This window comes from Mandrillus leucophaeus, unplaced genomic scaffold (assembly GCF_000951045.1).
Source record: "Mandrillus leucophaeus isolate KB7577 unplaced genomic scaffold, Mleu.le_1.0 Scaffold148, whole genome shotgun sequence".
Classification (NCBI taxonomy): domain Eukaryota; kingdom Metazoa; phylum Chordata; class Mammalia; order Primates; family Cercopithecidae; genus Mandrillus; species Mandrillus leucophaeus.
In genome coordinates this window covers 1,696,972-1,713,679 of record NW_012101454.1, presented here as the reverse complement: position 1 = coordinate 1,713,679, position 16,708 = coordinate 1,696,972, and the positions used below count along the sequence as shown (strand labels likewise).

Here is a 16,708-nt window from a genome sequence, read left to right as displayed (position 1 = left end):
TCTGGGCACCCGAGACCATGGGGAAGCTGGTGGCGCTGGTCCTGCTGGGGGTCGGCCTGGCCTTAGTCGGGGAGATGTTCCTGGCGTTTAGGTGAGTGGCATCTTGACAGGGCGTCCTCGACTCTCTTTCTATCCTCTTCCAAGTGAGGTCAGGGGCTGCCTGGCGCCCCCTTCCTAGCGAGTAGGAAAGAGCAGCTTTGGAACCTCACTCCTCCATCGCACCCAGCAAACTGCCCCTTGAGACTCGCTTATGGGGAAAGTGAGCTACTTGCGTTTTCAAAGACTGCCGAGCCGACTTACTCCCATTTATTTTTTGAAGGTTATGACCCCCCTTTACTTTCTGAAGATCATGACCCCCTTTTACTTTCTGAACGTCATGACCCTTTTCCCAGCTCACCCTCAACATTCCGCTTGGGAAAAAAGGATGTCCATTGGAAACGCTGGACTGGGGAGAGGATCAGGCTACCAGTTGGATGTTTATGGCTGACTGAGACATTGCCCGGGTCTAGCTAACCACACAGAACTACTGAGTTATGGAACCTATCCTAGATTTAAAGAACTGGCCAGATAGCAGGGCAAACCAGCTGAAACCTGCAGTTGGTAACTGGCATTTTGTAGGCATTTGACTTTTTGAAGTGGAAGATACAATGGTGGTAGCCAGCCTAGAAATGTCTCAGGAAAAGTCAATACTGGGCTAGAAAGAAGAATCTTTAAGTGGCAATGTACATTCATGAGTGGATCGAAAGCCTCTGCTTGCTTTCAATTGTCTTTGAGTGTTTATGTATTTCTCTTAGTAGAAGCTGGCCTGCTCAGAGGATTATGTCTAGAATCTGTTGAGGTGCCTGATGCCTATTAGTAATACTTCCAGTTTGAGAGTTTTATTGTTACATTTGTTCCCAGTGCAACCGCATGGGGAATCATAAAATAATAGTAATAATAATAAAGTAGATCTAAGGGGTATTTTTTAAATAAATGACTGTAAGGTAAGTATCAAGTCTTCCTGAATATACTTTAATACAAATTTTAAATTATCCCTGATATTAGAAGAATGTGGAAACATTCCATTTCACTCTGGAAACAAGAAAATTGTATTGAAAAATAAATTGGCCAATTGTTTAAATTGTGGTTGGTTTAATGAATTTACATACTTGAAAAGTAAGTCAGCATAAAATTTAAAAATTAAAGCAAAAGTGACAGAGTTTGACTATTAGCACACCCTGTTGAATTTTGGGAAAGCAGTTTGGAAGGAGAAGTTCAAAGGGCAAGACTGTAGGGGATTAAGTGCAGATTTATAACAGACGATACTTTAGAAAATTAAGTAGGACTATTTTGTGCATTTAAATTAGTGATATTGTTCAATTACTCATACTATTAAATAGTGTCTTTTATTTGGGCAGCAGAATGTTTTCCATGTAGAATCATATTGTAGTTTTTCAGCAATAACTGAGTAAGGTTAGCTGATATAGGTAAAATACCCATATAATGTCTACATTATGTAAATAAACATAAAAGGAGGTACCTACTTAATTGTTATATCATTCATAAATTATGATAAAGATAGTTAACCAACACGAAGATGATTGAAGTCCACATTTAAACATACATTTTGAACGCTGTGCCTTGATTTCCAGGATTGGGTTTTATCTTCTACAGAGAAAGGATGAGTGCCTCTCGAGAAGTGGAGCCAGTAGAACCTGAAAACTGCCGCCTTATTGAGGAACTTGGTATGTATGTGACAGTACCAAGAGGAGCCAGCATAGCTTCTTTGTCTCCATCCACCTGACTGAGCCCTACCAGCTCATTTAATTACCTGTCACTACTTAAGCCCTCCCAGTGGGACATCTGCCCCGTCCACTCTGCCTCATGCAAGGTCTTTAGGGGTGTCCTAAATGACATCCTTTGTGGCTTTTTCTCAGCACATTTCCTTACTGACATCTCTCCACATTACCTAAAGAATGTCATTGACCACACCCTGGTTTTCCCCTCACTGAATGCTTCTCCTTTCCTGTCTGTGATATTTCACTCTTCTCCTTGTCCTCTGTTACCTTCTTTTTTTTTCTTCCTTCCTTCTTTCCTTCCTCCCTCCCTTTCCTTGTTGTCATTCCTGGCTTCAAGTGTTATTTTTTTCAAAATTTATCTACAAGTACCAAGAGTAATATGACTTAGTCCCTCCCCTCAAGAACCTCAGACCCGGCTGGCACAGTGGCTCACACCTATAATCCCAGCACTTAGGAGTCCGAGGGCGGCGGGTCATGAGGTCAGGAGATTGAGACCATCCTGGCCAACATGGTGAAACCCCATCTCTACTAAAAATACAACAATTAACCGGGCATGGTGGCGGTGGGTGCGTGTCGTCCCAGCTACTCGGAAGGCTGAGGCAGGAGAATCACTTGAACCAGGGAGTCATCGGAGGTTGCAGTGAGCCGAGATCGCGCCACTGCACTCCAGCCTGGCGACAGAGCGAGACTTTGTCTTTAAAAAAAAAAAAAAAAAAAGAAGGAACCTCACAGCCTACCTACCTTCTTTTAAAAAAATTCACCAAAATTCCACGGCCCAGTCCCTAACCTTACAAACTGCAGCCCTTCTTTTTTAGTCAGTTAAAGGGTAGCTCCATCTGAAACTCTCCCTAAGCTGAAATCTATTTTACATTTCTGTCCTTTTCTCTCTCATCCTCCCACCCACAACCAGCTCTGCCTCTAGACATTTTCTGTGTTTGGTACCCTCATTCTCAAAAGATTCAGTTCAAAATCCAGGAACCATTGTTCCCCGCTTGTCCCTCATGCTTCTACATGAGACATGGGCTAATCTCACCTACTAGCTAATGCCACAGCTGCTTATTTGGGCTCCACACCTCCAATTCTTCCTGACATTGCTAACAGAAAAATAAAATAAAACCAGGCTAGATTGTGTTCCCTGTTCTGAGAATATGTTCTTTCACTTTCTCACCTTTGCTTATGAAATTCTCTCCAAACTTACTTATTCCTCCGTCTCTGCTTGCTGAAATCAGCTGCTGAATTCTCACTGCACTCTGAAGCTCCGATTCACTTATGACACCTGCCACATGCCTTATATTATAGCTGGCAGTGTTCTCTCTTTCACTATCAGATTGTAAACTCCCTAGGGCCAAGGACTGTGACTTATTTATTAGAATGTGATGGGATAGCTGATTTTGGGATATGATTTTCTATTTTATTGCTATATTAAAAAATACAGAAAAAGTGCCCTTTTAATTTGAGTTTTCTGCCTTTTTTGCCTCTCAATTTCTAAAAAATAATCTGAACCTTGCACTCCCTAGTCTTAGAGGTGGTTTGTGCTAGCAGCTGGAAAGCAGAAGAAACCAAAGAAACTCCCTTTCCTGAATTGTTTTTAAGAACCTGAGCCCCTTCAAGGGATTCTGATGGAGAAGGGATATGAATATGTGGATATCTTTGAATAATGGGGACCCTTACCCCACTGGCTGACAGCATTCTGGGAGAGGAGCAGGACCTCAGAAGGAATGGTTGCAAGGTATCTTTAGGGATGCTGGACCCTGTGTTCCAGCTAAGGTAAAGACCTTGTGTCAATGTATGACATGGAAGTAGCAGAATTGTCTAAATAAAAGGGACCAGTAACTGGCAATGAATAATTTGATGATACATAGTATAGAATGAATGCCAGATGGCCTTTCCAAAACATTCTGCTTAGGTTTAGAACCTACCACCTAAAATGATTTCATAACCCTAACAGAGAAACCAAGTAATGACTCAGATTGGATTTTCCATCAACTTAGCGGAATGGGGTATCAGAGTGAATTATTTAATTTTAAAAATAAGAAAATGTGACGTTTACTCATTTGTTTACTGTTTTGTGGTGTAGTAGTATTCATGTTCACTATACAAATAGCTCTCAAAATATATAAGCCTGCAAATAATTAAGAGGTATAATTAGATTAGATGATTGGTAAGGTCTAGTCTGACTCTTGAATTGTATCACTCAACTAGATTTGAGAAGGTAAAATTAGAGTTAATATTGTAAGTCTTAAGTCAATGTTCTGATTTTCCAAATATTTTGAAGAAAATGACTTAGTTGGAAGCAGGCTGGGAGCAGAAGAAAAAAATGCCATGTTACTTCTCATGTCTATTGGCATATGTTTGGTGAACTAAACAAGTTAGAATGATGATGGGTCATGCGTCAGTAGGACAATACTGGTATATATCTTTTGAAAAAGCTGCTTTATCAAAGGCTTGGTGACTATGAGCAGCCTGTTGAGTCCTTTACAAACATCTACATCATCCTCATAACCAATTTGTAAAGTGGGTGCTGCTATCTATGCTTTGCAGATTAGGAAATTGACATACAGAAGAATTAAGTTGTTTGCTCAATGGTCTGGAACTAGGGGGTGATGGGCTTAGCTTATGAGCCAAGACCATTTCCTTCTATGCCTTTGTACTCTCTGTTGTGTAACACCACCTTTCTTATCTACTGACAACACATTTTTTATTATGGAAGCTTCAGGAAAGTATTACAACAGCAGGAAAACAGAAAATCTGAGATGCGAACAGCTGAAATATTACTAGGTATAGGTTAATCAAAACAAGGCGGGCTAGATATTTAAATTAAGATAACTGATAAGATAATACTTACAAGTCACAACTAGTTGAAGAGTAGAGGCTTTATAAAGCCATGAAAAGCTGCTGAAGGATTTTAGGTAGGGTATAGTAGGTTGTAACAGAGCTGGAGAAAAATTCTTATTTGTATTTTCAAGACCCAGATTTTTGAGGTTTATTTTATTGGCGGAAGAAACTCTTATTTTGTTTTTCTTCCCCAGTATTTTTTTCTGGGCAGAAAAGTTGAAAGATGAAATATCTTTCTCCGGAAATCATATCTCATAGATCTTTTTGTATTACGTTCATCTTTTTCTCCAAGGCTTTGAGGGTCAAGGATTGTTTTAACCAGGATGTTATCTGGCTGCCCTTGGCATCTAATCAAAGCTGCACTTGAAATATGAATACTTCAGTAGGGCTTTCACTGGGCAGGATTATTGAGTGGATGGCCTGTGTATTTAATACCTACCTGCCTTCCCTTCCACTCCTTTCCATTCTATAGCTTCCCATGTCTCCAAGATATGCTTCTACACCATAGTAGGTTCCATGTGTTTTCTTAACTGACTATCAGAAACTTCTCTCCAAGATGTGAAGTGACGATAATAAAATTAACTGATAGTACTGTTTTGATGTGACCCTTTATCAGAGTGCCTGTAGGGGATAACTGGAGAAATGAAGAAAAGAGTAAAGAAATGAAGTTATGCCAAGTAGTAGTAGGGTTGACAGGCTAAGAAGCAGTAGGCACCTATTCATAAGTCTGATTTTAGACTTAGCACTGGGGTTTGAATGATAGTTGTGCATAGACTAATAAGTGTGAGGGAAAGTCTCAGAGGAAGGTATCCTGGAGGCTTTTGCTCCCACAGGTGCCATTGTTGCTGAGATGCATGGGGCCTGTCATGCAGGCACAGTGTAGGTGGGAAGAAGGGATGGTGACATTGTGCAATCTTGTGTGGTAATTCTTTTCCACTGCTGAGTGCAAAGCACCGGCTTTCCCATGCTCCGGATGGAGCAAGTAAATTAAGACAGGCACAACACGTCTGAAAAATGCCCACTCTGTTTTAGGTGAGTTATTGAAGTAGGTTTATGCTGTCAGGGGAGACATGTAAAATTGTGTTTGGAAGAGAAGAGGAGCCAAACACAATTCAGGATATCTTGGACTCAGAAATCATCACCCACTTTTCGATAGTTTAACCTCAATACATGACAAAGTTCAAAAAACAAAAAGTGTTTACTTCTTTTTTGAACCAGCCAGCTTTATTAAGAGCTTCTGCAGTGAAAAGGCAAGTATTATGTTGAGTATAAGGATACAACACTGAATAAAACCCAGTTCTTGCCTTCAGAAAGCAGACCATCTAGTAGGAAATTAACAATTAAACAGAGGGGTGCAGCCCAGTATGAAAAAGATCATGGTAGACATAGTCACAGATGACCATATTAATACATAAAATGGATGCTGAAACCAGGAAAGTTTGCATAGGTTGAGAAGGTGGCCCCAAACCTCCAGGAGCCTGTGGCCTTGGCCAAGTAGAGGTAAGGTTAGGATGGGAAAGGTCTGAGTGTTGCAAGGAGAAAGCAACATATGCACAGACATGCTGGTGAATGAGTCTGGCCCATTTCACAAACTACTCACAGGACAGTAGTAAGTACCACAGCACAGCTGCAATGTAGAGTAGAGAGTGGGGCCATAGTAACTGAGACTGGAGCCAAGATGTTTGGGATCTAGACCAAAGAGCTTGGTATTTATACTGTCAGCCCTAGTGGGCCTCTGGGAGGTTTTAAGCAGGGGATAACAAGGTCAACTTTAAATTTTAAAATATGACTCTCAGCAGTGCAGAGAATGGGTTCAGGGAAGCAAAGCTGAGTTATTGGGAAACTATTGTAGAAATCCAAGAGGAAGTCCTGGAGCTTGAATGACTGGTGATCAGCTGGATTTGGAAATTAAGGAAAAGGAACGCATCAAAGGTAACTCCAAGCTTCTTGCTCTAGGTGTTTGTGGAATGGAGGCACCATTCATTGAAGTAGAAATATAGAAAATAGAGCAGATTCGAAGCAGAAACTTTCAGATCAGTTTGGGACCTGTGGAATATGAGAAATAAAAGACCCAGGTAGAAATGTCCAACATGCAGGTTGATACAAAGGTCTGGAACTTGGAAGAAAGCTTTGAGCTTGATTTAGAGATTGGGGATTCAAGAGCATCCAGGTGGAAACTGAAGCCATCTGCCACGACCCATGTGGGAGTAGAGTGCATCATGTGGGGAAAATGGATGCTTTGCCATGAGAAAGAGCCATGGTCAGACAGAGCCTGGAAAATATCCACCTATAGGACAGAGAGGGGAATGAGATTAAGGTACAGGGAAACCAATAGGGGAGTGCAGAGAAGAAGGAGAAACACTAGAAAATAATCAACAAATATTCAATGCAATTTTTAAAATGACTTTATTCAGTTTGCTGTATTCTTCTGATGTCTATGTCATTTTGTGTGGAAATAGCTATCAAGGTACCATATGTAGGTAAATCTTGATTAACTGGAATACTTAGGAAATGGGAAGTTCTGGTTAATTTGATTTTCATATTTCTAGGTGGGGATTACTTTCAACCTTCAGTATACTGAATAAAATAAAATCTTTCTCAACTTCTAAGTGCCTATTGTTCACCATTTTATTGATTTCAGTTTGCATCTTCTTTGACTTTTCTGCAATTTTCTTTTTCATATTTTCCCCTATACTTCCCCCATTGCCTTTTGACACTCTAGTAACCCACTACTCTAGGTAACCATTTCCCTGCATGTTCCAATAACTATGACTGTGCAGCAAACCACCCCAAAACTTAGTGACTTAAAACAACCACCGCTATTTTGCTCAATAATGTGCAATGTTGACAGGGCACAGTGTAGGCAGTCCACTCTGTTTCATTTACATCAGCTAGAATGACTCAAAGGCTGGGAACTAGAGTCATTTCTAGCTCCTATGGCCTGAGCTAAAGATAATGCTGGCTCTCTTTCCACTTTGGGTGATCCCTCTGTGCTCTTTCCTCTGTAGTTTTACAATAGCCAGACTTTTTACATTTTGATCCAGAGTTGCCAAGGTGCATGTCTTAAGAAATAGAGAGAGAGAGAGCCAGTGGCAGCTATGACTATGACTTAGCCTAGGATGTTATGTGGCATTGCGTTCATCTTATTCTATTTGTCAAGGCAGTTACAAAGTTCTACCCAGCTTCAACAGGAGAGAATATAGACTTTACCTCTTGCTGGAAGAGTCTGAACATCACATTTTAAGAACAAGTGGCGATGATACATATTGGTTCTGACATATTTGTAGACTATAGTTTGCCACACTAGATAATCTCACTTCTGTCTACTTGGAACCACATCATATGCAGATCTCTATTCCTACTAGAAGCCATGACAGCTCCTTTTTCATCTTGTTCTCAGTCAAAACTTACTTATTATATGTCTCTTTCCATAGAAAAAAATGCTGAAAACTAGCTCTTAATGAGGAAAAAGATCTGACTAAACTTTCATATTAATTCTCACTAATCTTTCATATTCATTTATACTCAATATTTTATTACTCAATAATTTCCCAATATAATTGTATAATGATAGTGTTTTAGGCTTCACGTTGGAAGAGAAGGAATGCTTGGCAGAGAGGCCTGTAATAAAAGACCTTCACGATTATGACTTTCTAGATTTTATTATTGAGTCTATAGACCAGCCTTCTATGGGGAATAAAGCTGGATCTCTCAGGACATGCCCTGGAAATTGTTACTTAAAGAGTAAATCTAGGATATGAGTTTATTTTCTAGGTATTTGCCTTTTTCTCCTGAAAATGGGATTCTAAAAAATGATTTAGTATTTGAGGAGTCTGATTCAAGTTTTACTGTAGAGTAGCATGCCTGTGAGATTCCCAAAAGTTAATATAGTTTCCCAAGTAAATGGTTGAACAAGTCGACAGTTTCCAAAAGAAGTTTCCAAAAGATATTTGTAGTTTGGATTGTGAGATGTGTTTTTTTGAGCATTCATATATGCATTTTTCTGATTCTACCCTTCTTTTGCAGAAAATGGCTCTGAAGATATTGATATACTTCCTAGTGGGCTGGCTTTTATCTCCAGTGTGAGTATTTTCCATGCTGCTCTGATGCTCACGTCAATAGCTGTATAGACAGTACATTAATGTTGTCCACTGGAGCTGCCAGATGGATCCCTACACTCTCATCCCACCTATGGGTAAACCAGTCAACTGAAAAAACCAAAACAGGATTCTGGAGGGCTAATTAGAACACCGCAGGAATGCCCAGCTTTGACTGCCTCATGGTGGGCAACTCCCTGTGGGTAGTGGCATACTCAGTAGGGTCTTGATAAATGTGTATTGATTTCCATTCAATTCCTACACTAGTCTCCAGATCGGTCCTATTGCTATCCATTCTCATCATTGCCCTATTTGACTGGGCTTCCGCTTCTAATTGTGAATGGTAGTTCACTCATGATTGGCTCTCTGTTTGTTTGTTATTGGTGTATAGGAATGCTTGTGATTTTTGCACATTGATTTTGTATCCTGAGACTTTGCTGAAGTTGCTTATCAGTTTAAGGAGATTTTGGACCCGGATGATGGGGTTTTCTAAATATACAATCATGTCATATGCAAACAGAGACAATTTGACATCCTCTTTTCCTAATTGAATACACTTTATTTCTTTCTCTTGCCTGATTGCCCTGGCCAGAATTTCCAACACTATGTTGAATAGGAGTGCTGTGAGAGGGTATCCTTGTTTTGTGCCAATTTTCAAAGGGAACGCTTCCAGTTTTTGCCTATTCAGTATGATATTGGCTGTGGGTTTGTCATAAATAGCTCTTATTATTTTGAGATATGTACTATCAATACCTAGTTTATTGAGAATTTTTAGCATGAAGGGCCGTTGAATTTTGTTGAAGGCCTTTTCTGCATCTATTGAGATAATCATGTGGTTTTTGTTGTTGGTTCTGTTTATGTGATGGATTACATTTATTGATTTGCATATGTTGAACCAGCCTTGCATCCCAGGGATGAAGCTGACTTGATTGTGGTGGATAAGCTTTTCGATGTGTTGCTGGATTCGGTTTGCCAGTATTTTTTTGAGGATTTTCCCAGCGCTGTTCATCAGGGATATTGGCCTAAAATTATCTTTTTTTGGTGTGTCTCTGCCATGCTTTGGTATCAGGATGATGCTAGCCTTTTAAAATGAATTAGGGAGGATTCCCTCTATTTCTATTGATTGGAATAGTTTCAGAAGGAATCGTACCAGCCCCTCTTTGTACCTCTGGTAGAATTCGGCTGTGAATCCATCTGGTCCTGGACTTTTTTTGGTTGGTAGGCTATTAATTATTGCTTCAATTTCAGAACCTGTTATTGGTCTATTCAGAGATTCAACTTTTTCCTGCTTTAATCTTGGGAGGGTGGATGTATCCAGGAAATTTATCCACTTCTTCTAGATTTTCTAGTTTATTTGTGTAGAGGTGGTTTTAGTATTCTCTGATGGTAGTTTGTATTTCTGTGGGATCAGTGGTGATATCCCCTTTATCATTTTTTACTGCATCTATTTGATTCATCTCTTGTTTCTTCTTTATTAGTCTTGCTAGTGGTCTATTTTGTTGATTTTTTTTTTTCAAAAAAGCAGTTCTTGGATTCACTGATTTTTTGAAGGGTGGATTCATTGATTTTTTGAAGGGTTTTTCATGTCTCTATCTCCTTCAGTTCTACTCTGATCTTAGTTATTTCTTGCCTTCTGGTAGCTTTTGAATTTGTTTGCTCTTGCTTCTGTAGTTCTTTTAGTTGCGATGTTAGGGTATCGATTTTAGATCTTTCCTCCTTCCTCTTGTGGGCATTTAGTGCTATAAATTTCCCTCTACACACTGCTTTAAATGTGTTCCAGAGATTCTGGTACCTTGTGTCTTTGTTGTCATTGGTGTCAAAGAAAATCTTTATTTCTGCCTTCATTTTGTTATTTAACCAATAGTCATTCAGGAACAGGTTGTTCAGTTTCCATGTAGTTGTGTGGTTTTGAGTGAGTTTCTTAATCTGGAGTTCTAATTTGGTTGCACTGTGGTCTGAGAGACAGTTCGTGATTTCTGTTATTTTGCGTTTGCTAAGGGATGTTTTACTTCCAATTATGAGGTCAATTTTAGAATAAGTGTGATATGGTGCTGAGAAGAATGCATATTCTGTTGATTTGGGGTGGAGAGTTCTATAGATATCTGTTAGGTCCACTTGGTCCTGAGCTGAGTTCAAGTCCTGGATATCCTTATTAACTTTCTGTCTCATTCATCGGTCTAATATTGACTGTGGGGTGTTAAAGTCTCCCATTATTATTGTATGGGAGTATAATTCTCTTGGCAGGTCTCTAAGGACTTGCTTTATGAATCTGGGTGCTCCTGTATTGGATGCATGTATATTTAGGATAGTTGGCTCTTCTTGTTGAATTGATCCCTTTACCATTATGTAATGGCCTTCTTTGTCTCTTTTGAGCTTTGTTAGTTTAAAGTCTGTTTTATCAGAGACTAGGATCACAACTCCTGTTTTTCGTTTTTTTTTTTTTTTTTTTTTTTTTTGCTTTTTATTTCCTTGGTAGATCTTCCTCCATCCCTTTATTTTGAGCCTATATGTGTCTTTGCACATGAGATGGGTCTCCTGAATACAGCACACCGATGAGTCTTGACTCTATCCAATTTACCAGTCTATGTCTTTTAATTGGAGCATTCAGCCCATTTACATTTAAGGTTAATTTTGTTATGTGTGAATTTGGTCCTGTCATTATGATGTTAGCTGGTTATTTTGCTCATTAATTGATGCAGTTTCTTCATAGCATCAGTAATCTTTACAATTTGGTATATTTTTGCAGTGGCTGGTACCGGTTGTTCCTTTCCATGTTTAGTGCTTCCTTCAGGAGCTCTTGTAAGGCAGGACTGGTGGTGACAAAAATCTCTCAGCATTTGCTTGTCTGCAAAATATTTTATTTCTCCTTCACTTATGAAGCTTAGCTTGGCTGGATATGAAATTCTGGGTTGAAAATTCTTTTCTTTAAGAATGTTGAATATTGGCCCTCACTCACTTCTGGCTTGCAGGATTTCTGCCGAGAGATCTGCTGTTAGTCTGAATGGGTTTCCCTTTGTGGGTAACCCGACCTTTCTCTCTGGTTGCCCTTAACATTTTTTCCTTCATTTCAACCTTGGTGAATCTGACAATTATGTGTCTTGGGGTTGCTCTTCTCGAGGAGTATCTTTGTGGTATTCTCTGTATTTCCTGAATTTGAATGTTGGCCTGACTTGCTAGATTGGGGAAGTTCTCCTGGATAATATCCTGAAGAGTGTTTTCTAACTTGGACCCATTCTCCCCATCACTTTCAGGAATACCAATCAAATGTAGATTTGATCTTTTCACATAGTCCCATATTTCTTAGAGGCTTTGTTCTTTTCTTTTCACTCTTTCATCTCTAATCTTGTCATCTTACTTTATTTCATTAATTTGATCTTCAATCACTGATATCCTTTCTTCCACTTGATCAAATTGGCTATTGAAGCTTGTGCATGCATCAGGAAGTTCTCATGCCATGGCTTTCAGCTCCTTCAGGTCATTTAAGATCTTCCCTACACTGTTTATTCTAGTTATCCACTTGTCTAACCTTTTTTCAAGGGTTTTAGCTTCCTTGCAATGGGTTAGAACATGCTCCTTTAGCTTGGAGAAGTTTGTTATTACTGACCTTCTGAAGCCTACTTCTGTTAACTCATCAAACTCATTATTCATCCAGTTTTGTTCCTTTGCTGGCGAGGAGCTGTGATTCTTTGGAGGTGAAGAGGCACTCTGGGTTTTGGAATTTTCAGCTTTTTTGCTCTGGTTTCTCCCCATATTTGTGGTTTTATCTACCTTTGGTCTTTGATGTTGCTGACCTACAGATGGGGTTTTTGGTGTAGATGTGCTTTTTGTTGATGTTGATACTATTCCTTTCTGTTTGTTAGTTTTCCATCTAACAGTCGGGCCCCTCAGCTGCAGGTCTGTTGGAGTTTGCTGGATGTCCACTCCAGACCCTGTTTGCATGGAAATCACTAGCGGAGGCTGCAGAACAGCAAATATTGATGCCTGGTTTTTCTTCTGGAAGCTTCGTCCCAGAAGGGCACCCACCTGTATGAGGTGTCTGTCAGCCCCTAGTGGGAGGTGTCTCCCAGTCAGGCTACACAGGTGTCAGGGACCCACTTGAGGAGGCAGTCTGTCTGTTCTCAGAGCTCAAATGCTGTGCTGGGAGAACCACTACTCTCTTCAGAGTTGTCAGACAGGGACGTTTAGGTCTGCTGAAGCTGTCTGCTGCCTTTTGTTCTGATATGCCCTGCCCACAGAGGTGGAATCTATAGCAAGGCAGTAGGCCTTGTTGAGCTGTGGTGGAATCTGCCCAGTTCAAGCTTCCTGGCCTCTTTGTTTACACTGTGAGCACAAAACCACCTACTCAAGCCTCAGCAATGGTGGACGCCCCTCCCCCTGCCAAGCTGCAGCATCACAGCTTGATCTCAGACTGCTGCGCTAGCAGTGAGCAAGGCTCCGTGGGTGTAGGACCCACCAAGCCAGGTATGGGAGGGAAGTTCCAGGTCTGCTAGTTGCGAAGACTGTGGGAAAAGCACAGTATTTGGGCAAGAGCATACCGTTCCTCCAGGTACAGACTGTCACGGCTTCCCTTGGCTAAGAAAGGGAAATCTGCTGGCCTCTTGTGCTTCCCAGGTGAGGCGACGCCCTGCCCTGCTTTGGCTTGCCCTCCATGGGCTGCACCCACTGTCCAACCAGTCCCAATGAGATGGACCAGGTACCTCAGCTGGAAATGCAGAAATCACCCGTCTTCTATGTTGATCTTGCTGGGAGCTGCAGACCGGAGGTGTTCCTATTTAGCTATCTTGGAAGCCTCCTTCCAGTTTAAATTTTCAATGTTATGCTAAATACACCACTAAAAGTGATGATTCTATAGCTAGGAGATTTCTTTGCTGTTGTGAAATAATGTTTGTCCTTCGTACTGTATATTTTCTTCTTTTTTTTTTTTTAATTTTCACTGGAACTAAAAGTTCTGAATCATTGCTATACAGGAAGTATATATTTTGATCACAAGTTTATGAGAAATGTTAACATGAAGTTTTTAATAATGAATCTCCTTTTGTAAATGAACAACTTATAGGATAAGGATTATGTTATTTGCTTGTTTCTAATCCTTCTGCACTATAATAAATTCGGGACCTTGTTCTTTTGGTTTCTCCTTTTACCCTTTCTTGCCATCCTATATGTTTGAAAGTTGCTGATTTGGACAATAATTCTGTGCAATAGATATTTCTAGTCTATTTAGGGATGGCAAACAGGGTATTTTTCTCCCCTGTCTTGGGACTTGACACGCTTATCTTTGACTCCAAGATTACTCCCTTCGTCACACTTTGCCAGCTAACTCCTACTTCTTTGTGAGGGTTCATTGCGGTGGCACTTTACTTCCTCAGCAGAGTCTTCCCTGGCACTCTCTTGTGGAGTGAGGTGCCTCTTCAATGTTCGCTCTTGAATATTCGCCTGAGTTTAGGCTGTTATAGACCACACCATACTTATGTACTTGCTCTAGATTTCAAGATCCTTGAACTCAAGACTTTGGAGCATGCATTGACATGCCCAACACCTAACATACTACCAGGCGTGTGCAAGTCCTCGAATATTTACTGAGTGCATGTGGTGATGGATGAGGATAGTGGAAGAGTTCATTGATTGTCCACATATACCTGTAGTTTGTTGGGAAAATAAGATTCCTGCATGTCTCGATGATGATTTTCACCATTTTTACCAGTGAATGGTATGAAAAGAATTGCTTACAGTCATTAGCACATAGTTGGTTTGCTGCCACAAATTCCTACCTAACTGCTTTACACAGAAAACTAGGTGAATGTGAAGCCATTTATCAGAAACGTTTCTTCGATCATCACACTTACTCTAGACCAAGCTTGTTTGCAGTGCCCCACCCATATCTCTTTATCAGATAATTTTATTTCTGTAACATCCAGTCTTTGCATTAGCTGGCTGTGCTCTACCTTCCCCCAAGCTACCAAGGTACTTGCCAATGTGTTCTGTCTTGAGCTGCCTTCCTGAGCAATATTGTTTACTTCCAAACCTTTCTGTATGTGTGGGAGAGAGGCTGAACAATAAATGATCTGAGTGATTTAGGCAAATCACTCATCTAGGCCTCATTTCCCTCATGTGAAAGGGAAGATGTGAGATTAAATGCCCCTAATATATTTATATATATAATTATTATATATATTTGATTTTTAACGTATATATATAATTTTTTTCTCCAGTGCTACTATTATCTGAGCCATTGAGTTTGGTGACAAATTGGTTATGGGGGAAAGAGTAGATTGAAAATTGAATTTTATGGTCCAATGTTGGGGAGCATAGTGATGTCCTTAGCTGAGAAGAATAGATAGAAATGAGAGGATGGATTCGAGGGGAGAATGTTGATTTTGTTTTTGACTATTTGATTTTGAGCTGCCCTTTGGGAGGAAGTTGGGAATGCAAGCTAGAGTTACAGAGTTACAAATAAATATGCAGACTTGAAAGTCCTTGTTATGAAGGAAATACCTGAATCTTTATGTATAAGATCTGCAAGGAAAGAGTATAGAGTGAGAAGGGAAGGATGGATTAAAAACAGAAGGAGGCAGAAATCTAAGAGTCAGGAAGAGGAGCAGGATTTCTATCTAGGAACTCTACTTTTGACTTTTTGATAAGAAAGAAGAAGGTATATTGTAGTGTCGAATGCCGCAGAGAAACAGATAAGAAGTAGAAAAGTTATCAAAATAAAGTAATTTGGAGACCATTATGTGATCTTTATAATGGTATTTCTATAAACTGGTGGGTGTAGAATACTAACTTCAGGGAATTGAGAGTTGGAGCAGTTCACATTAGGCAACAAGATCAGGTGATGTTTCTAAGAAATTTGATGGTGAGGAGAAGAGAGAGAAATGCATATACGAAGAGGCAGTAAAGTTAGAAAAATATTTATTTCAGGGAAGGAAACCTTGTAATTTTTCAGGCCAAAGAAGAAGCTGTTAGTGAAAAATGAGTGGTAAAGCAAGAGAGAGAAGGTGTAATCTCTAGAGACAGACCCTAGAGAACAGGGAACCAAGAAAGCAGGTAAAGGATGTAACCTAAGAACAGAGGAGGGACACTCCTTCCTTGAGAAAAGAGGGAGAAAGGAAGAGAATGAATAAAACTGAAGAAGAATTACTGGGACAGAAAGGAAAGAATTATAGGAAATTCATGTTAAATGACATGATATCTTCAGAGAAGTAGTAAGTAAAGTCATCCACTCATAATAAAGAGGAAGAAAGTATGGGCTCTAGAACAGTGGTCCCAATCTTTTGGGCACCAGGGACCAGTTTCATGGAAGACAATTTTTTCCACAGTTCATGGACGGGGAGCAGGGCATGGTCAAGACAAAACTGTTCTACCTCAGATCATCAGGCATTAGATTCTCATAAGGAGCATCCAACCTAGATCCCTCGCAGGCTCAGTTCACAATAGAGTTTGCACTCCTATGAGAATCTAATGCCACTGCTGATCTTACAGAAGGTGGAACTCAGGCGGTAATGCTTACTCATCCACAGCTTACCTCCTGTTGTGTGGCCCAGTTCCTTACAGACTATGGACTGGTACCAGTCTGTGGCACAGGGGTTAGGGACCCCTACTCTAGAAGATAATGAAATAAATTTAGAAGGGAGACATGAGGAAATCGAATAGATTGCCTATCATAATGAGCCAAAAAAAATCAATAAACAGTACTAAACGTCTGGCTGAAGTTAGGGTGGTGACTTTGTAGTGGAGTTTTTCAACCTGATTTTAAACTTGCCCTATATAAGAACTAGACCAAAGCAAAGGGAGTTGGAACATAATGTGATAAGGAAGCAAAGGGTGTGGCTATTGATGATGACAGAATTATGGTCTGGAAGCAGAAGTTTGTGGCTAGGGACATGCCAATCCCTTCTCCAGATGTGCTGACTTAAGGAGAATAAAGAGGGAACATTGCCTCCTCTGATGAGCTTCAGTAGTGCCAGTGTTGTCTGGGAAAAGCCAGGTTTCCTCCAGACA

The 16,708-nt window shown here is 40.2% G+C and overlaps 1 protein-coding gene across 3 annotated transcripts in view; it reads left to right on the top strand.

The window, feature by feature from the left end:
- The window catches only part of PON3 (paraoxonase 3), a 30,259-nt gene continuing 13,551 nt past the window's right edge, over nt 1–16,708 (top strand). The window contains exons 1-3 of one of the 3 annotated variants that reach the window (XM_011974685.1): nt 1–91; nt 1,654–1,724; nt 8,640–8,695. In XM_011974685.1, the coding sequence (XP_011830075.1) occupies nt 18–91; nt 1,654–1,724; nt 8,640–8,695 (201 nt within the window). In that variant the 5' untranslated portion in view covers nt 1–17. Of the gene's footprint in view, nt 92–1,631; nt 1,725–8,639; nt 8,696–16,708 lie in introns of all 3 variants that reach the window. The other 2 variants (XM_011974687.1, XM_011974686.1) reach the window with 2 other exon arrangements.